The following is a 22,869-nucleotide window of genomic DNA, read 5'->3' on the forward strand; positions in this document are numbered from 1 at the left end:
CAATATCAAATTTCAAACTAAGCCATAGCTTGGGACTGGCACAAGAACAAACCTGAGGACCAATGGAATAGAACTGAAGACCCAGAAATGAACCCACAGACCTATAACCACCTAATCTTCAATAAGGGAGCAACAAAACAGAATGGAAGAATGACAGCCTCTTCAGTAAATGGTGCTGGCAAAATTGGTTATTCACCTGTAACTAAAGCTAGATCTTTATATATCACCCTTCATCAGAATTAGCTCCAAATGGATCAAAGACCTTGAAATAAAAGCAGACACCCTTGTGGAATTGGATTTCTTTTTGCTTTATATGTCCCTCCCCCACAGTATAATGCTTGTTTTCACTGTATTTGATGTTGGTATACTTTGTGTAGGGGAAGGGAAAAAACAAATTATTTAAATAGGGATACAAGTGAACCCATTGCAACAATGAGATGTACAAGTCGTTATGTCGAGAAACGAACTTTACAACTTTGGGAAGGGATGGAAAGGGGGAAAAAAGGAGGAGGCAACAATGCTTGATAAGAAATGTACTCATTTCCCTGCTCGTATAATTGTAACCCCTCTGTTCACAGTTAAAAAAGAAAACATCACTTCCTTAAAAAAATAAATAAAAATAAATAAATAAAAGCAGACACCCTGAAAACATTACAGGAGAAACTCTAGGGCTCTAAGCTTAGCACAGGCTTAAAATTTCTTAATACAGACCCTGAAACACAACAAATCAAAGAAAGGTTGGAAAAATGGGATTGCATGAAACTTTAGAGTTTCTGCATGGCAAAGGACATAGCTAGCAAAATCAATAGAACATCTTCACATCTGTAATCCTAGCTACTTAGGAGGCTGAGATCTGTGGATCACGGTTCAAAGCCAGCCTGGGCAGGAAAGTCTGTGAGATTCTGATTTCCAATAAACCATCAGAAAACTGGAAGTGGTACTGTGGCTCAAGCGATAGAGCGCTCACCTTGAGCTGAAGAGTGCAGGGACAGCACCTAAGCCCAGAGTTCAAGACCCACGACTGACCAAAAAAAAAAAAAAATTAAATCCCCCAACAACAAACCTTAAAAGAAAAAACTGCTCCATTAATAGGTAGGCTAAAGACTTGAAGAGAGACTTCTCTGAAGAGGAAATAAGAATGGCCAATAGACACATGAGAAATGCTCAACTTCTCTAGCCATAAAAGAAATGCAAATCAAAACAACATTGAGATTCCACCAGTTAGAATGGCTATAATCAAGAACTGTAATAACAACAGATGCTGGAGGGGATATGGCCACATGAGAACCTTACTGCATTGTTGGTGGGAGTGTAAACTTGTTCAACCACTTTGGAAAGCAGTGTGGAGGTTCCTCAAAAGACTACACATAGAGCTCCCCTATGACCCAGCAATCCCACTTTTAGACATTTACCCAAACACAAATAAGGTGATACTAAAGCTACCAGCATAACTATGTTTATTGCAGCACTATTCACCATACCTAAGATATATAACCAACCCAGATGCCCCTCAGTAGATGAATAGATCAAGAAAATGGAATTCTATGGCTACATCAGAAAGAATGACATTGACACATTTGTTAGGAAATGGAAAGACTTGGAAAAAATTATATTAAGTGAAGTAAACCATGCCCAAAGAAACATATGTCCCATGGTTTCCCGTATTTGTAATAACTAGTATATGTCTAAGACAAGCAGAAAAGGTCAAAAGCTATACATATATATATATACATATATATGATCATATATGATTAAATTAAGTGAAATGAACCCCAAACACAAGTGGTTTTATCTTTCTTGTATATATATATATATATATAATATATATATATATATTATATATATATATAAAACTTGTTTTTGATTCACTCATGTATCAAAGTGCATTTGAGATGTTTCCATAACTTGGATATGGCGAATAGTATAGTAATGAGTATGATTGTGCAAGTATCTTTACTATATTCTGATTTATAATCTTTTGGATAAATACCCAAGAGTTGTACCATTAGATCCTAGGTAGTTTTCCATTTATTATTTTTTATAAAGTACTATAATGCATTTTTTATTTTATTATTAAGTAGTTTCCCAAAGAGTTTGCAATTCTTTATGTTAGGTTATGGATATAATGTATTTTGAAAAATGCCACTCCTTTTTCATGAATTTTAACACATTCATTCATATCTTCAAGTATTTCATCTTTTTCTGTCAATCTCTCAAATGCCTATTTGCCCCACATCTTTGATAACTTCTAAGTGCCTGATTCCAAACTCTCTATGCAACATATGACACCACAGCCAACTTAATTATTTTATATACCCTACACATACATTAAGTTGTTTTCATTTATGAAATACCAGATAAAATTTCCTTATTAAAAATTTTAATGACTTTTTCCTCTCAGTGTCTTGTCCCAGAATATGCTGAGTGGAGAAAAATTGGAAAATCTATTGAACAGTTTAAAAAGAGTAGCCTTTGTGCATGACAGATGTCTATCTTCAAAGATTCTTTATGTAGGCATAGATATGTAGATCGATAGATAGATGATAAAAATATGAAATGGGACTCTTACCAAAGAATCACTGCAAGAGGGCTGGGAAGGTGGCTCAGTGGTAGAGTGCTTGCCTTGCATGCATGAGGCCCTGGGTTCGATTCCTCAGCACCACATAAGCAAAAAGAAAAGTTCAGAAGTGGCGCTGTGGCTCAAGTGGTAGAGCGCTAGCCTTGAGCTGAAGAGCTGAGGGACAGCGCCCAGGCCCAGAGTTCAGGCTCCATGACTGGACCAAAAAAAAAAAAAAAAAAGAATCACTGCAAGAGAAGAGAGAAGATGCAGGTGCATATGATCTAAGTATATTACAACAAGCAGAGCATAATGAAACTTGCTAAACTTGTAAAATCATTCTGGGCCCTGGATCTGCTATCTTAGCTACTCATATAGCTGATGTATGAAAGTCTAGGTTCCAGGCCAGTTTCATAAGAAAAGTTCAAAGAACTCCTTCTCCACATGAGTCTCTATCTCTAAAATAACAACAAAAAAGGAGGGTGAAAAGCAATAGTGGGATAAGAAAGAATAACAGGAAGAGTGAAGATGATCCAACTACAATTTTGTGTATGGAAGTATTGCAACAAAACAATTTTTCCAATTAGTAATCACTAATATCGGCTTTACCCTTTTTGTAACGTGAGCAAATGGTAAAGTTAACAATAGTACATAAACAGTAACTGGCATGTGATCTGTTTTAAGAGGCTTCAGTTCTCTGTAGAGAATTCCCTTCAGTCAAAATATAACTCTACCTTTCCCTTCTGAAAAAGAAAATTCGATACCTTTTTTATTTTTTCATTTTTATTTATTTCACATAATTTCTTTCCTTTTACTTTTTACTTTTTGTTGATTTTTTCAAAACTACAGAGGAAGGACTTGAGTTAACACAAAAACAACAGAGGACTTTCTAATGAAATAAGTTATATTAACTTTGGAAGTAAAGATCTATGTTCATATGTTATGCACAATCCTGCTTGTCAATGAGAAAGATATATAAATCAGATTTCATTTTATCAACCATAAAATTAAAATTTTTATTGAAGGTATGTTACACCAGTTTATATAACTCAAAGTACACCCTAAAAATATAAATTCTGTAAAGCTATAACAGAGAGGTCTGGACAGAATTACCAGAAAGAAACTAGAAAAATTCCACTAAACATGTATTTGTCCACATTTTACCAATCCTTATAGTAATATTCAAATTAGTAAATGAAGAAATAGTAGAAGAAATAATAGACTAGACCCTCTATTAAGCAAACAGTATAGTAATAAATGCTGAAAAGTAGGTGAGAAATGTCTAATCTTCATTTATTTAATCTTCTTTCTTAATAAGTTTAAGTACCCTTAATCAGCTTAAGTAGAAAACCTTATATTTCTCAAATATGTTGCCTTCTTTATTTCTATTCATTATGAAGCTGATTTTCGCCATGTGCATTTGTTTGTTCAATCTCTTATGTTTTCATTTTTGACAGCTACCAGTCTTTCTTTAGGTTTCATCATTGAAGAAAAATGGTCAGTTATATTTCAGACATATTTTGAAAAACATTTTCCCTCTCATGTTCCTTTATTCTTCTAAGTATCTATCTTTAACCAAAGTCTGCTCCCATCCCAGAAGACAGTAAAAATAATTAAATTGACACAAAAGAGAGAGAATCTTTGTCTGAGGCTCTGAAGCAGTGCAACCCTTTAAAAATGATCTTGTCTTCTTTTCTTCATATAATGTAAAAGGCAACTACATACAAGTATGTTACCAAGTTTTTAAGAAAAGATCTTCTCCTGGGTTTCCACAAAATTTTCAATGCACTGATTCTGTAAGAGATACCATATTAAACTTATATTAAACTTATATTAGCTCTTTTACTGCATTTAGAAATTTATAGTAAAATACCATTTTAGCATATTTAAAATAGAATTATTAAAATACTAGAATTGATTCCCAACCAATATCTAAGTGTTTTTCATCTGCTGTACAGATGTCATATAGGTGTTTCACCTCATCAACCAAAGGAACAAAGTTCTCTCAACCTGTGTTCTTTGTTAACTCTAGAAGTTAACCATTGACCTGTGTCATATCTAAATATCCACTTCAACACCACACTCACTCAATCTCTGCAGATCAGTCTAGAAGCATTATGTCTCTGAAGTGGGCTTTGACAATTCTGCTACTTCAGCTGTGCTGTGTGGGCCATGGATGCTGTGGGAAAGTCTTGGTGTGGCCCTGTGAAATGAGCCATTGGCTCAACCTAAAGACGATTCTCGATGAACTCACTGCAAAAGGACATGAGGTGACAGTTTTGATATCGTCTACTAATATCTTAGTGGACTACAGAAAGCCTTCTGCACTGAATTTCGAGGTGATCCAAGTGCCTTATGACAGAGAGAGTGCAATGAAGGAAATGGAAGACTTTGTAGATCTACTTGTGAATGACAAACCAACAATGCCATTCTGGCAAGCAGCAAGCACATTCCAAAAACTCTTTCTTAACAACACTAGAACATTTGAAATGCTCTGTAAGAGTGCAGTCTACAATCAGTCACTCATGATGAAGCTCCAGGAAACCAAGTATGATGTAATGGTGATCGACCCTGTCATTCCTTGTGGAGAGCTGGTGGCTGAGTTGCTGGAGATACCTTTTGTGCTTACATTCAGTGTCTCCATAGGCAGCACCATAGAGAGATACTGTGGGCAACTCCCAGCACCACCTTCCTATGTACCTGTGGCGTTTGGAGGACTAACAGACAGAATGACCTTTGTGGAAAGGGTGAAAAATATGATGCTTAAATTTTTCTTTGATTTTTGGCTCCCACAATATGACTTCCATTTTTGGAATCAATTCTATAGTGAAGTATTAGGTAAGAGAATCTGCTTTTCATGTAATAGATCAAAATGGTTAAGAAGCTCAAGAAATGTCTCACAAACTAAAAGAAATATGTATTCAAAATTGTTTTCTACACAAAATGATAGTTGATAACAACGGATTTGTTTTGTCAGCACTTGAATATGTGGCTTTATGCTCAGAGTTAAGGCTAACACAGAATAACAGATGTAGGAAATAAAAGGATTCTACATCTTTATCTTTGCTAAAATAACTAAGCTAAATTTTCTTTATTGTGATAATTAGTGAGAATAGAAGGGCTTACATAGTTCAAGAAGATAACATACAAGAACATATGGTATATCATGTTTAACCATTAAAATGTGTGGGGATCCTGTGGGTATTAATACTAAAGATTAAAGGTAATCCTTAAGATAGGTGCTTACCTCTATCATCTTTAATAAGTTTTCCTTTTGTTATAAGGTAATGGTCTATTTGATTCTTATTCCTATGTGTTCTCTTGTTTCTTTGATGGACAAATACCATTCACTATTAGTATAATTGTAAAAAAAATTAGTATAATTGTAAAAATGTATTGTGCACAAATGGCTAACAATTCATGTGAAGCTAAAGTATATATGTTAATAGTTGGCTTCTCGTTTCTTCTCAGAACTGTTAACTTTATTCAACATCCTATCAAGAAATTATCCACTAAGAAAAATTGCTATGCAAATGTGTCTTTTTCTAATTACAATCGCTAAATACTTATTTTTACATTTTATATTAACTGTTGTATTTAGGTCAGATTTATTTATGTACAATATATACATTTATTTATTACAATATGTACATTCTGTACATTTTAAAAACATAATTCAAAGTTTCAACACTTATAAAATAATGCAGATACCATAATTTGTGGAGGGGAAGGGGAAAAACAAATCGTTTAAATAGGGATACAGGTGGACCCATTGCAACAATGAGGTGTACAAGTCGTTATGTCGAAAACGAACTTTACAACTTTCGTGGGGGAGAGGGGAGGATTGGGTGGGAGGGAGGAGGGAGGATGGGAAGGGATGGGAAGGGGAAACAAAGGAGGAGGCTGCAATGCTTGATAAGAAATGTATGCATTATCCTGCCCATGTAATTGTAACCCCTCTGTACAGTATGTTCTCAAATAAAATTAAATTAAATTAAAAAAAAAAAAAAAAAAAAAAGAAATGTACTCATTATATTTCCCATGTAATTGTAACTCCTCTGTACAGTATTTTCACAATAAAAAAAAAAATAATGCGGATACCATTCTGTTATAATTCCATAAATCCTCAAAGACATAGTTTCTTGTTTGTTTACTAGTTTAGTGGTACAGGGTTTTGAACTTAAGGCAAGCTGTCTATCATTTCAGCCATAACTCACACCTCCTATATATGTATATGTGTATATATATATATATATATATATATATATATATATATTACTTCAGCTAAATAGATCTAAAATTTATGTTCTGCTTCTCTAAGGTCTCTTTAAAGATTGCTAAGATTAAAACCCTGATCAATTTTCTGTCAGCAATTGCCATAGGAATAACAGTCATTAAATCATGTAGGGATATATTCATTATTTGCAATGTGTTACTTTCTTTCTAATGACTTATTTCTATATTCTTTTTTATTTTCTTTTTGATTTTTGATATTAGATAGACAGATAGCTAGATCTACTTCACCATTGTCTAGATAATTTTATTGTTAGTTACTATTTTGCTATAGCAATGCATAACATGATTGAGCAATTATTATCTAGTATACCACTGGCTTTTTCCACCATAATGAGAATACTCACAATATTCAAAATAAAAGGCTAAAATTAATTAAACTTTTTTCTATTTTGGAAACTTTTTTGGTCTAAGAAAACTTCCTATATTTCTGATTCAATTACATCTTTTGAAATTAGGCAGTATTTCTATTATTTTACATAATCATAGGATTTTTCTCATTTTACCACTTAAGTTTTAATTTACATGTGTAGTTTTAGGCTAACATTTTAATTCCTAGACAATTTAGACTTAGGATATCTCCTATTGAAAAGCTTAGGTGTGGCGGACTTGCCTAGCAGGTATCTCTTTTCTGACTTCAAACCCAGGGATGCCAAACAATTATACCATATTTGGTAACTTAACTATTTTCAAGAAATAGCTTTTGTTTTTCAGTGAGATTGATCGCTAATTTCCTAATATAAAAATACTGCTTTTTAATCATATTGATTATTCTATTTTATATTTTTCCTGTACTTCTTCTCTAACTCCTTTACTTATATGGACTTTATTTTTCTCCTAATTAGTAAATGCTTAAATTTATTACAGATCTTTATTTGTTGGATTTCATTTAGTTCACTATTATTTTAGTTATTTTCTTATTCTATATATTTGCTGATTTCATCATTGACAGATCATTTTTTTAAGTTTTCACTTTTATGTTAAAAGCAGTATGTATGTCAGCAGGTGTGAAACTTACGTTTTGTAGCAGTACATTGTAAACTTCAGTTACCTAGGATAAAAGTCATTTGCTAAAGTTAGTAAGCCTTATTTTTGCAGAGCAATTCTTGCAAATGGGCTCAGTGATTTTAATCTCTTTTACTTACTTTTTTCCTCTCCTTTTTTCCTTTCCTCATTCCCTCCTTCTTACCTTTTCACCTCCATTTAAATTGGACTTATTCCTGAGGACTGGAATTTTCTCTCTAGTAGCTATAATGAAATGAGTGATGTGTTATTTTCCTCAACAAAGCTACATACAAATCTTTGTCATAGAAATATTCTTCCTTCCCCCCCTCCACCAGGAAGACCCACAACATTGTGTGAAACTGTGGGCAAAGCTGAAATGTGGCTAATCCGGACATATTGGGATTTTGATTCCCCTCACCCATACTTACCCAATTTTGAGTTTGTCGGAGGATTGCACTGCAAGCCTGCCAAACCTTTACCTAAGGTAGGTCTCTAATTGGGAAACTTTTATGTGCCTTATAATAAAATACCAGATATCCATTTACTGTTAATACCTTCATTCACAGAAATACGTTACTAGGTATTTTGAGATTGCACAAGCTAATTTGTTTTCCTCATTGTAAGGTGGATTTTTATGAGTCATACTGGATCTTTTGAATTCCCTTGCAAACTGAGGCTATGTTAAAAATGTGTGTGTGTGTGTGTGTGTGTGTGTGTGTGTGTGTGTGTGTGTGTACTGTAGACATTGGAATAGAAGGACATCAAAGCAGAATCATAGAAATTAATGGTGTTCCTAAAAGACTTATGGAGGTATTAACTGGCTCATTCTCCAGAATTTTTGACCAAGAAAGAAGCCTTCATGAGAGCTCATGAAGTGCATAGGATTTGATGAGTTAGAAAAAGTAAGAGTTGAGGGAAAGACATAGATTGAACTGATGCTCTCAGATTTTAGTCTTGGATAATGGTGAACTTCTTTTCATAAAAAAGAAACAATTGGTGAAAAAAATTCTGAGTTGATGATGATGATTTTAGTTTTTAACTAAAAATTCAATTGATGAATCCAAAATTCATCAATTGTTTGGGTGTTAAAAGACCTCGGTCTCAACAAACTGTTCTAGAAATAGATTGTGAGAACATAACAGAAAGTAACTTGTAAAGTTGACATGCTCAGATATTGTGCTATTTTAAGATTATTGTAGATAACCAAGAAAATTATATAATACCTAATAAGAATAATGTTTTAGAATGACATGTATGTTGAAAGTAAAGCATACAAAGGCATAAATGTTAATATTCATGCATGGCATGACTCATTCATTTATTTAGTAATAGGTAGTAAGGACAGAATATTCAATTATTTTTTAGAAAGTAAACAAGCACAAATTCTATTAAGGACTTCAGGTTAAATGATGTTCCCATGAGAGTTCTTGATTTCTGTTTCGGTTGAATAAGTCATTTTCAAATTAAAATTTTATTTTAAGATGCTGATAATATTTTAATTACTAGTTAAGTTATGGCTGAAGGGAAGTTTATGGAGCATTGATCCATGAAAGTTAATGGCTGAAAGTCTAATTAATACACAGAAAGAGACAGCTCTCTGGATAATAATTTCTAACCACACATATATCTATCTTCCTACTCCACTTGAAACACACACAAATTCATAAATACTCAGACAGAATTTATGAGAGAAACATGGCATTCCATTCCAATACCAACAACATCAATTAATAATTTATATGTGGAAAAAGATGGATAGTTATGTATGTAGTTGAGTATCCACAACTCATGCTCACTTCCTTCCTTCCTTCCTTCCTTCCCTCCTTCCTTCCATTATCTTTAAGTGGTAGTCCAAATGGATTCAATTCAACATGTCAGTTGTCAGTGTAATGCATATTGGTTCATGTTACTCCTTACCCCTTTTTCCATCTCTCCCAAACAAACCCATCCTGACAAATTACCTGATTCCATTTTCACATAAGTACATTTAACGTTGTGACTGTATTTACCTACCCTTCCTCTATGTCTTCCCCAGTCATTTTTAACTCCTAATCCTCCCAAGAACATGTTTCAACTTTCTGGTATTCATGTTGTTAAACTAATTTATTCAAAGGACTACTACACCATTGGACTCCTCAACTGTGTGTACCATACTGTAGTCAATTTGTTTGTCTATACATGCATATGAATGTGTATACCTTTTCATATATGAGATGATTTGATTTAACTTCCATATATGAGAGAAAATATGCTCTCTTGTCTCTCTGAGCTTGAATTACTTCGCTTAATTTTTTCCATGTCTATCGATTTTCTTGCAAATGAGCTATTACATTTCTTGATTGAAGAATCCATTGCACAGTGATATCTATACCGGGACTGGGGTGAATAGTGTAGCAACAAACATGCGTATGCTCAATGTAATCTTTTGGGGAAATGTTCAAGTGTAGTATTACCTGATTTATGTGTACCATCTTGAGGAATTACCAAATTGCTTTCCGTACTGGTAACACTAGTTTCCATTCCCAGACAGAGTGTGCTTTTGTTGTGGTGGTTGTTGTTGTTTTTATTTGTTTTGTTGGTCTTGGGGCTTGCACTCTGAGCCTGGGTGCTGTCCCTCAGCTCTTCAGCTCAAGGCAAGCAGTGTACCTACTCTTGAGCCACAGTGACACTTCCGGTTTTCTGGTGGTTAATTGGAGATGAGTCTCACAGATGTTCCTGCCAGAGCTGGCTTTTAACCTTGATCCTCAGATCTCAGCCTCCTGAATAGTTAGGATTATAGGCGTGAGCCACCTGCACCTGGCCCATTGTGGTTTAAAGTTCTTTTTCCCTTGCACCTGGGCTAGCATTTGCTGTGCCCCACCACTGGAATTGCTTAGCTACTAGGGCCTTCTAACATGAGTTTAAGTGTGTTATATTCTTCTAAATTACAGTGCTCTAGATCATATTCCTAATACATTTTTTCTAAGCCATATTAATCAGGGAAAGTAATTTTTGAGACAAATAATATTTAATGCTTTTCTAATAGGAATGTAGATAGCTTGTTTATATTTGTTAGATAGAAGTGACACGCTAATAATTTTTAAAGCCTTAATATTGACTTTATCTTGGGCTTTCATTTATGGAATCTATTTTTCACTTTGCCAACAACTTTGCTAAGTGAGAAAAAATAAACTTTAAAATAACGATTCCACATATCAGGGAAAAAGCTACCCTTTACTGCGTGTTCACTTTTTGTAGTGATTTATTCTGTTAGTTGGGCTTAATGTTCATTTTAGCCATATTTTTCAAACATGCTTCTTAAAAATCTACATTCAGCTCCATACGATTACAAAATTGGCAGAAGATTTATCTGGTATTTCTCTAATTTTCTTACTCTGAGCTGTAGGTGGATTTTTCCACTCTCCATGATTGTTTTCCTTGGGTTGTGTGTGTGTGTGTGTTTGAGTATGTTATTTTCTTTAAGTAGTACAAAGAAGTTTCCTTTCAACTGAGCAGTTTATGACTATAATACATCTCAATCAATGTCATCCCTTTCATTATTCTCACCCACACCACAGCCTTCCCATATTTTCCTTAATTTTTAGCATATATATTGGTTTTTTGCCCTCTAAAAAAGCAATTCATATATACAACAAATTCTGGTCTGTGTAATCCCTTCAACATCTTCCTCCCACTTTCACCAATCCATTCCCTCATTTTTCTCAATTCTGCAGTGTATACAATGCAGTCTTGCCAATATGCTACATCTTTCTCCCTCTCATTTTCTACCCCTTGCCACTGCCACCTGCACAGTACCAATTTCCTGGTACTTATTTTCTTGGGATTTAACTTGGGTTTTCTACTGAATTATATTATTTGAACTCTCCATAGAGTCTATTACACTTCAGTTAATTCATTTGTAACCACTTGCATAGCACTCTTTGTTTACTTATACATTTATAAGCATATTCTAGCACCCATATATGAGGAAAACCATGCAATCTATGTTTCTCTAGGTCTGGTGCAATATCATTCTTTCTGATTGGTGAGTAGAATTCCATTGTGTATATATAACACATTTTTTAAACCATTTGTCCATTCAGGGGTATCTGAGCTGATTCCATATCTTGACTAGGGTAAATATGCTACAATAAATATGTTTATGTCTATAGGAAATGGAAGAATTTGTTCAGAGTTCAGGAGAAAATGGTGTGGTAGTGTTTTCTCTGGGTTCCATGGTCAAAAACCTCACAGAAAAGAAGGCCAGTGCCATTGCTTCAGCCCTTGCTCAAGTTCCACAGAAGGTCAGTAAATTGCTGGTCAGGAAAGCAGAGAAGCATTTTATTAACTAAAGCAAGAATGTAGCTAATGGAGAACTTTGTAGGGAGAAATCACAGTTCTTTGTTGTTTGTTGTTGTTGTTGTTGTTGTTTGTTGTTGTTGTTGTTGTTTTCATTTTAAAACAGTAACCACTTAAATTCTCTACTTAAGGATACTAATTAAGCCTGAAATCATTATAGATGTGAGAAAGCATTCTGGATTATAAACAGGCACACTAAACAGGCCAACTGGGTATCCTTTTCAGCTTTGTATCTAACACAGAATACATACGTGAGAACCAGAAATATCAGACACAGAAAGGTAGCAGTTTAGTTTGCATACATATTTGAAATGTGATTATTTGAAGGACTTGACATAAACAACTACTTCAATAAACTTTGACTTAGCTACTACTCAGTTTTGTGCCCTTCAAAATGACAAGCTTAAGAGTACACAAGAATTACTATAATTGATGGTCATAAACAATGGGATACTGGTTTTACATCGGTGTATTAAATCAATTTTATCTAAAAGAAACCAGGTTTTTTTCTTAATATTTTAATGCTTCTTTTTTTTTTTTTTTGATCACTTGAGGGGACAATGCCAGCCTGGAGCTTGAACTCAGGGCCTGGGAACTGTGCCTGAGCTTCTGTTGCTCATGGCCAGAGCCTTCTACCACTTGACCTACAGCAACACTTCTGAATTTTCTAAATAGTTTTGTTGGAGACAAGAGTCTCCTGGCCTTTTCTGTTCCAACTGACTTCAAACTGCATTATCCAAATCTAAGCTTCCTAAGTAGCTAGGATTACAGGCATAAGCCACCACAATGAGGCTTAAAAGTTAAAACTCTTTAGACACTGAGTGTACCTGATATTAGCATCATCTAGAAAATTATTTATAAAAATATATTAACCATATTTGATCATTTGCCTACTGAATTATCTCCTAAATTATGGTGCCTGGGTCATTATAAATAATTCTACAACCTTGATTCACCCTCAATGTGAACTGATCCTCAAAAGCACAATGGTGCCTTCCACAGGTTCTATGGAGATACCAGGGAAAGACTCCAGCAACATTAGGATCCAATACTCGGCTCTTTGATTGGCTACCCCAGAATGATCTTTTGGGTAAGACTGTGGGGAAAGAAAAGCTGTACTGCTGATCAGCAGACATGATAAATAACTCTTTGTATAGCAAATAAATTGAAAACAGTTTAATTCATTTATGATACATGTTACATTTCCAGTTTAAAAGCGACACAATCATATATTCAATCATTGGTTTAGAGATTCATGCTTGCCCTGGATCACAAAGAGCATCTTCAGTTAGGACTCTCATTTCATCTCAGGTTCAAGTCACATGTCACCTCCTCAGTAATAGCTTGTCAGATAATGAAAGAATTGGATTCTTCTCCAAAGGATTCACTGTTCTTCTTTAGCAATGTCTCAAGTGTTCAATTGTTGAAGAGAATGTGGTAATCTCCAGTGACTGGTATTGTAGCTATTATCCTGTCTCCAAAACTCTGTCAGTGTATGAGCTTGAAATCAGAACCCACTTCTTACATTCTCACTTCATCCTCAAACCAGGGCATCCCAAAACCAAGGCTTTCATCACTCACGGTGGAGCTAATGGGATCTATGAAGCCATTTATCACGGGATCCCAATGGTAGGAGTCCCCATGTTTGCTGACCAACCTGACAACATCGCTCACATGAAGGCCAAAGGAGCAGCTGTGGAGGTGAACATGAACACCATGACCAGTGCAGACTTGCTCAGGGCCCTAAGGACAGTCATTGACGATCCTTCGTAAGTCCTGCTGCTTTCCCAGAGCTCACCTGCACTCACTAATTGTCCATCACACAAGAAAATTCCCAACGCTTCATATTCCATATGAATACTGTACCATGAAGCTAATATAAAAACGAACTTTACAACTTTGGTGAGGGGAGGAAGAGGGAGGAGGATTCGCTGGGGGGGCGCAGGGAAAGGGAAGGGATGGGAAGGGGAAACAAAGGAGGAGGCTACAATGCTTGATAAGAAATGTACTCATTATCTTGCCCATGTAATTGTAACCCCTCTGTACCGTATTTGCACAATAAAAAAAAAGATGAAAAAAGAAAAGAGAAATCACATATTTCATTTCTCAATTGCTAGTATCTTGAAGTCAGAAAAATGACTTTAAAATACTCTTTCCACGTTTTTTCAAAATATTGTTTAATGATTCTATAAATTCTTACATAATTTTCTCAGTAATCTTTCTGATTATATAAATTAATGCATATATAAAAAAACAAAATAAAAATTCAGCCTAATTTTATTAAAATGAAAATTTAAGGCGATTATGTGCCCAATGTTAAACATTAATTATATTAATATCCAATGTTATTTAAAGTCATAATTTCCATTATGTTATCAAAATCACAAGTAAGGGCTTTGTTTAGATCATTAGTAATTCCTAATTTCATCTTTGGTTTTGAAAATGTTGACCTCTATTTCTTATAAATTACTATTTTACTATAATGTTAATTTCTGATCATTTGTTTCATGTCTTAAATATAAATGAAAGTATTTTTCATAATTCTTTTCAACTCTAAAAAATTTTACATTTGATAGTTGATTGATAACTATTGTCACAAAGAAATAGGGTCATAAATAACCATTAGAAATCACAGAGTAAAACATATATAATATAAAATACTTTTTTATTGTGCAAATACTGTACAGAGGGGTTACAATTACATGGGCAAGATAATGAGTACATTCTTATCAAGCATTGTAGCCTCCTCCTTTGGTTCCCCTTCTCATCCCTTCCCATCCACCCCCCTTCACACAGATCTCCTCCCCCCCCATCAAAGTTGTAAAGTTCATTTTCGACATAACCACTTGTACATCTCATTGTTGTAATGGTTAACTCTAAGCCTAATGCTAGCTCTGAGATTATCTGGGTTATATTGTAGAGCACATAAGCAAATACATGTTTATAGGTGGTATTTCTGAGGCTAGAACTCAGGGGCTGGTTGCTACCCTTGTGCATTTTCTTCTCGGGGATAGCATTCTAACATTTGATCATTTGATCAAAAAGCTCTACTGTGTGGTTTTGGTGGTTAATTAGAGTATCATGGACTTTCCTTCCTGGTCTAGCTCCAAGTATGATCCTCACATCTCAGCCTCCTGTGTAAGTAAGGTTACAAGTGTGAACTACCAGCTGCTAGCATGTAGATATTTTTTTATTTCTGAAAAGCAATTACTAGAACAAAATACAAATTTTAATAGTTCATAGTAGTTCTAATTATTCAAAATATGTATATAATCATAAGCTCCTAGCAGGAAAACATACAACAGAAATATTAATATGGTTTTTTATTATCTTGCTTCATTGATAAAAATGTATAATCTATTTTATTTCATTTGCATAAAATGTCATACATGTATTTCAAATTTGCAATTATAAATGTAGAAAAGAGCAAAGTAATCTGATTTGCAAAATAAGGTTTTTACTACCAATGCACTTTGCCTAAAATGCATTGAAATGACCATGAAATCACTGGGTCTTAGCTCACAGTTCAATACAGTTGAAAGGTAGCAAGATTATTCACTTTAACTAAGCTCAAAGAATACAAGTAAAATATTCCCTTCTTCTTAAGCAAATATACCATATTCACTTGGAACTGATACCCATATTCCCTTTTCCCAATGATAAAGGGGTAAAAGTAATGTATATGAATTCTGGCTCAGCTATCAGACAATATCAATTGTAGACATAATTGGCTTTTCATTCTGTAGCTATATGCTCAATGTTATATTAGAAATTGTGAAGACTGCTAACTCCATAGCTCTTGATATTGTGGTACCAAACTGATTTGAGACTCCAATTCTGTTTTATTCTTTTTTGTTTTCATTTTGCCAGTCCTGGGGCTTGAACTCAGGGCCTTGAGCACTGTCCCTGAGCTTCTTTGGCTCAAGACTAGCACTCCACCTCTTGAGCCACAGCTCTACTTCCAAGCTTTTTTTTTACTTATGTGGTACTGAGGAATCAAACCCAGGGCTTCATGCATGTTAGGCAAGCACTGTACCACTAAGCCACATTCCCAGTCTTGTTTTATTGTTTATAATTAATTTATTGTGATTATAGAGGTGACATGTAGAGGGATTATAATTGTATGAGTAAGGTAATAAGTACATTTCCTTTTGTACAGGGTCTTCTTTTCCCTCCCTCTCTCCCAATCCCTCCCGCCCGTCTCCACCTAAGAGTTGTATAGTTCACATTCATCAATGTGCAGGTAGCTCCACTGCTGCACTTTTTCACCATTTCTCTCTCAACCATCCAAAGTCTGTATGCCAAAGTACACCACTTTTCAAATATCATACTATCTTCAGTTTTATAGACTCATTCACTGCTGCAGGGGCCTGTCCTTCATATAACAAGTATATAGATGTGTGCAACTGAAAAATTACCATACTGCGATTATCTCAGATCTGTAAAGTGGCCTACTAATGTTGAATACCACTTTCTTTGGTCAGATAAACTAGTCATACATTAGTGGTTAGGAGGGTTATAAATATCATGATTGCATAATATTTAATCATTCACCATCTTGCTCATAGAGCATACACATCTGTTGAACAAATATCAACTTTCTTTCAGGGGAAAATGTGTCTGTATGTAAGCCACTAGATAGTCTTTTTTTTTTTTTAGCTTTTATTCAATCACATTGTATAAGAATGTATTATTCCACACCTCCCGCTTCATAACTCTTAAAATTCTGTGCTACTAACCAAGTTTATGTAAAAATTAAATGTTTCCTTAACACATCTATGTCCTTTGGCTTGTATAGCCTAAGCCATCTATTACATCCCTCCATTAAAAGTAAAAACATTTTGTCTGTGGATTTGCCTTCTAGTTATAAGGAAAATGTGATGAGGTTATCAAGAATTCACCATGATCAGCCAGTGAAGCCTCTGGATCGAGCTGTCTTCTGGATCGAGTTTGTCATGCGCCACAAAGGAGCCAAGCACCTTCGGGTTGCAGCCCACGATCTCACCTGGATCCAGTACCACTCCCTGGATGTAATTGGCTTCCTGTTGGCCTGTGTGACAGTTGCTTTATTTTTGGTGGTAAAGTGTTGTTTGTTTGCTTGTGGAAAATGTGGTAAGGCAGGAAAGAAGAGAAAAAGAGAATAGAACAAGAAAAAGAAGGAGGAGATATTTCTAAGTACGGCCAAGTCATTGGTAGAGCAATCCTATTCATCACAGTAACAAAAAGCTTACTGATTATTCTCTCTTCCTGCCAATTACAAATATTCTATTCCTATACCTTACTTAAGAGATAAATTGTAGAAATCCTTCTGATCACTAACTGGTCAGTGTTTCCCTTTGTTTCTTCACTTGTTATTTGCCAGTGGCCTTATCATTTCCCCCTCTCACTTTCCTGACACAGGAAATATATTCTATTATATATTCTAGATATATTTTATTCAAAATAAGATTTATTTTCAAAGCAATATTAACATAATATGCTAACAGCAATATGCTGAATCCATGGAATACACAGAATCTAAACAGAATTTCCAGAATGAAGGGAGCTTGCAAGTGAAGTTCACAAGGCCCCAATGATCAAACACATCAAGAAATACTATATGAGACAACAGTTCTGAGATTAATGATCTCCTCTTTAATAATAATAAGCATCCAGTAGATGCTTGAGTCTGAAACATCTTGTCATTTCATTTAATAAAAAAAAATGCTAAAATTTGTTTTGAAATGTTAGGTTTTTGCTAGAATGAAAGAGGAGACAATGTTTTTAAAAGCTGGGAAATTCTAAGAAACATATATAATAATATAATAAATAATAAATATAATATAGAACATTCAAAAAATCATTTTGTTAACCCACATTTTGTAAAGAAGTAAATAAATGTATTGAACAGATAGCTATCCCTTAAATTGAATTGCAAGATTTATATATTGATTCTATTTATATAGCCTTAATAAGTTCAACTAAAAAATCTTATATTTTTCAAATATGCTGCCTTCTTCTGTTCTGTTCATTATGCAACTGCACATGCATTTACTTGTCCAATCTTTAATTTTTTCATTTTTGACATATACCAGTCTTTCTTTGGCTTCTAGTTTTGAACAAAAATGGTCAATTACATTTTAGAACATCAGGTTTTTATTCTGAAATTTGTTGATGATTCGGTCATTTGTCAATAAAAATGCAATGAAGGCAATCATTTGTCCTATTCTAAATAGTATATCCAAAAGTACTTAAAGTATCAAGTTCTCTTTTTTTCACCACTGTAATTGCTGTCTGTTGGAGATGACAAGAAACTATAAAAATTCCAGTAAACATATACTTGTCCACACTTTACCAATCTTCATAATAATATTGTGATCAGTAAATGTAGAAGAAATCATGGAAGAGATATTCTATTATGCAAACAGTATTGTAATAAATTCTAAAAAGTAGGGGAGAAAAGGCTGAATTTCATTTTCAACTTCATTTGAAGTATCCCAAAGTAGTTATAAACTTATATATTCTTATAAATTTATATATAAACTTATATATTCTAGATATATACCAATTTTATTTTTCATTACAAATAAATAGTATTATTGTATAAATAATACAACATTTAAAGTTTCAAATACAAATGTTTCTGATAGGAAGTATTATTTCATGGTGAATAGGAATAGGCCACTTGCTGTCTAATTCGAATTTCTTTATGAAACCCTTGAAGACAGGGTAAAAGGTTTCCCAGAGTTTCTTCTACTTCATTTTAAATAAATCTCCACATAAAAGACCATGGGAAACATACTAATTATTCCTAAGGACAATATTGTTCAACCCTATAGTGGGAGTCAGAATCATTCCATATTCTTTCTGTAAAGTGCTGTGTGGTACAATTCCCTTGTAAAATTAAGCTAGATTGCTAGAGCCATAAGTGGTTTCTCCTATGAGGCAAGGCATTGTGGGAAAACTTTTCTGCTTCCACATCTCCACACACTTTAGTCTAACACCATGTGCCTTTCAAGGAAAAGTTCAAGTTTGGGTGAAAGTTATTGATTCAGAATTTCTGTTTTACTTTCCAAGAGGACTCTTCTAATTTTACATTCTTGCCAAAAGTCAAAAACATTTTAAAGAACAGTTTTACATTGTATTCTGTTAGATATGTTAGTTTCTAAAAAGAGAGACTATATCTGAACTTTGTAATTTAGTTAACTGAATACATACTAGTGTGTAACTAGACCTTACTTTTCTGACAATGGAATTATGAGATTTTTTTTCTAAACATGAATGTATTTGAAGGTCAGTTTTAAAATTTTTCTGGGGACATAGTCTATCATTTTTCTGGTATTTGTTTAAAAAGCTTTATTATGTTTCATGAATGTTGTAATAATAGTATATAGAAAATTAATTGTGTTCCTATTTAATATAGTAATTTACATATATATTTTTAATGTGTGTGTCTGTTAATGTATGTGTGCTTTATGTGTAGATGTGTGTGTGTGTGTGTGTGTGTGTGTGTGTGTGCCATCGTAAGGCTCACACACCAAGGCATAGGCACTGTCCTTGAGCCTTCCTTCTCAAGTCTCATTCTCTATCAGTTGAGCCACACATCTCTAGTCTGGCTTTTTGGTTGTTAATTGGAGATAGATGTTTCACAGACTTTTCTGCCCTCTCTGGCTTCTAACCCTGATTCTCAGCTCTTTGCCTCCCCAGTATCTAGGATTACAAAGCTTGAGCCCCTGGCACATGGTTTCATTTCTGTATTGCATTTGTGATTTTACTTTATTGCTCCAGCCCATTCATTCTTTAAAAAGATTTTAATATTCTAAAGTGATGGAGTTAATATTTTCTTAGAGAACTTTTTTGACACTGTTATCATCAATATTAGGTTACCTAGTTGTATCAAGACGTTTACCCTCTAAGATTATAATGTTAATATTTTCTATATTTTCTTAGTGTACTCATTTGACACTGCCTTATAAACGTGATTGGGATTTCAGGTTATATTATTTTTTGCTTCATTGCTGTTTCCTGGAGAGTTTTCTTTGGCCTGTAATTTATCAAATGTCACTAGAAATGATTCAATTCCCAATTATACAACATTGCACAACTCTCTGATTTTGTAATAAACCTAATTTGGGTCCCTTTTCTAGAAAAAGAAAGGTGTTTTCATTAACTTGAAATTTCAATAATTCACACCTTTATTAGAAGTGAAATAATACTTGCTAAAGCTCATTAGCTCATATAGAATTGCATATACATCATCATTCTCAAAATGAATGTTTTTCACTTTGCTAAGGTACTCAGACTTTTAATATATATTTTTATTGTAAAGATACTGTACAAAGGGGTTACATGAGTAAGATAATAAGTACATTTCCTACTGAGCATTGTTACTTCCTCTTTTGTTTTTCCCCTACCATCCCTTCCTTCCCCACCTCCCCAACTCCTCCCTCCCTACCAAGTGGTAAAGTTCGTTTTTAACATAGTGTCTTGTACATCTCATTGTTACAATGGGTCAACCTGTATCCTTGTTTCAGCATTTTGTTATTTCCCTTCTCCTCCCTAATGCTTGATAGGAAATATACTCATTCCCTTGCTCCTGTAACTGTAACTCCCTGTACAGTATTTTTACAATAAAAAACATATAAAAATAAATAAATAAAATGCAGGTGATATAAACAAAAAGAAAATAAATATATTCATTAGTTATGCAATGGTAATCCCTCTGTACATAGCTGTTATGATAAAATTATTTAAAGAAAAATGTATATACAAGATGTAGGGCATCAGAATCAAATACAGTGTAAAGAGGTGTTGTACCATGGGGGAAGGACATATAGAAGAAACAAAAAAACTCAGAGTACATTAAAAACAGCAACAATGATAAAACCTCTTGTGTCCCTATCTTGGGGTTCATTTTGCTTAGCATCATCTTATGTGATAATGTCTACATAGCTTTTGACCTTTTCTGCTTGTCAGACATTTTTTTCTATTCAATCTAATATTTAGCAAAGGCATTATTTCATCATTCCCTTCAACCAAACCAGTTCCTTCATAGGTTATGTGTTTCTATCTTAGAAGAATCTCATATATTTCTTCTATTTCTAGAGTAAATGTTGGCTTGACTTAATTCCTGCAATGATGTGTGGCTCACCTTGAATTGAAACAAGGCTGTGATTGCCTTGCTACATCCTGTGCATTGTAAGCAATGTCCAGTGTGCTATAAAGGGTATGTAAAAACTATGATTTAAAAGGCATTTAGAGAGAAAGTGAAGTTAGGATAGGTGACTAGATAAAAACATCTAAATTTGTAAGTTTTAACCTTCCCCTAAAATGGAAACATTCACAGGCTCAATGCAAATATGCACAGATCTGTCCAATAATTGATTTAAGAACAAAGTTGAAATTTCAATTCCCCTAAAGTATTTGTAATTTAGACTTTCGTGTCTATAATCATTATCATCCACTACTTCCTATTTGTTGTTCAAATGTTAGTAACATCACACTAATCGGTCTCATATTCCTATGCTTTTTGTACACAAACCATCATTTGATTCCCTGTGACATACTTCCTTTTTTTATTTTCATTTTATTGTCAAGATGATGTACAGAGGGGTTACAGTTACGTAAGTAAGATAGTGAGTACATTTCTTGTTGTACTTGTTATCCCTTCCCTCATTTCTCTCCCATTTTCTTTCCCCTCCTACTCCCCCCCCAGCCCCCAGTTGTACAGATCATTTCCAATGTAGTGTCTTGTGAATATCGCTGTTGCATTGGTTCTGTCCTTTATTCTCACCTTTTGCTGTTCCCCTTCCATCCCTTGATTCAGATAAACATATGTACCATACCCAGGGTACCAAAATCAAATACAGTGACAACAGAGGATAAACCATAGTGGGGAAAAAACACACAAAAGAAACAAGAAATCACATAGTAAACTTGAGTACAGCGGTATCATCAAGGCTCTCCAAAGCCTCCTATTTTAACTGGCATATTCCTTTTGACAAGTTCAATGTCACCCTTCCTCCTCACATATGGAATTAAGACTGCTCTATTGATAAACAACATTTAATGCAAAGCATTCTGCTGTTCTTCTGAGTATCTATCTTTAGCCAAATCTGCTTCTGGAATCAACTGATAAGCCTGCTACCATTCAAGAAGACAGAAAAAAAAACATTAACAGAAAAGAGAGAGGTTCTTCTCCTGAGGTTCTGAATCAATGTAACTCTTTAAAAATTATTTTGTCAGCTGGGTGCTGGTGGCTCACTCCTGCAATCCCAGCTACTCTGGAGGCTGAGATCTGAGGGTTGCGATTCAAAGCCAGTCTGGGCAAGAAAGTCTGTGAGACTCTTCTATCCAATAACTCACTCAGAAAACCGGAAGTGGTGCTGTGGCTCAAGTGGTAGAGAGCCAGCATTGAGCTGAAGAGCTGAGGGACAGCGCCCAGGACCAGAGTTCAAGACCCATGACCGACAAAAAAATTGTCTTCTTCATATAATGTAAGGAGCAGCTACAGATAAGTATGTAGTTTTTTAAAAAAGATCTTCTGGGTTTCCCCAAAATTTCATAGTATTAATTAGATATATATTAGCTCCTTTATTGTATTTAGAAATTTATATTAAAATAGCATTTTAGCATATCTAAAATAGAATTATTGGAATAATAGAATCAATTCCTAGCCAATATCTAAGTGTATTTCA

The 22,869-nt window shown here is 34.2% G+C and overlaps 1 protein-coding gene across 1 annotated transcript; it reads left to right on the plus strand.

The window, feature by feature from the left end:
- The first annotated feature begins 4,650 nt into the window (after positions 1-4,650).
- On the plus strand, positions 4,651-19,608 carry LOC122106726 (UDP-glucuronosyltransferase 2A3-like). Its single transcript, XM_042678229.1, has 6 exons — positions 4,651-5,395; positions 8,191-8,339; positions 12,007-12,138; positions 13,196-13,283; positions 13,743-13,962; positions 17,058-19,608. The coding sequence occupies exons 1-6, from the start codon at positions 4,675-4,677 to the stop codon at positions 17,335-17,337; spliced, it is 1,590 nt and encodes a 529-aa protein (XP_042534163.1). The 5' UTR covers positions 4,651-4,674; the 3' UTR covers positions 17,338-19,608.
- The last annotated feature ends 3,261 nt before the right edge of the window (positions 19,609-22,869 follow it).

This window comes from Dipodomys spectabilis, unplaced genomic scaffold, assembly GCF_019054845.1.
Source record: "Dipodomys spectabilis isolate Male_0828 unplaced genomic scaffold, ASM1905484v1 ptg000043l, whole genome shotgun sequence".
In the NCBI taxonomy this organism is placed as follows: domain Eukaryota; kingdom Metazoa; phylum Chordata; class Mammalia; order Rodentia; family Heteromyidae; genus Dipodomys; species Dipodomys spectabilis.

What these genes read in the sequence shown, in the direction of transcription:
- LOC122106726 (XM_042678229.1), top strand. Translation starts at nt 4,675, where the DNA reads ATGTCTCTGAAGTGGGCTTTGACAATTCTGCTACTTCAGCTGTGCTGT. An exon ending in CTGCCAAACCTTTACCTAAG is followed by an intron (nt 8,340 to 12,006) that starts GTAGGTCTCTAA and finishes TTATGTCTATAG; the next exon opens with GAAATGGAAGAATTTGTTCA. An exon ending in TTGCTCAAGTTCCACAGAAG is followed by an intron (nt 12,139 to 13,195) that starts GTCAGTAAATTG and finishes TGCCTTCCACAG; the next exon opens with GTTCTATGGAGATACCAGGG.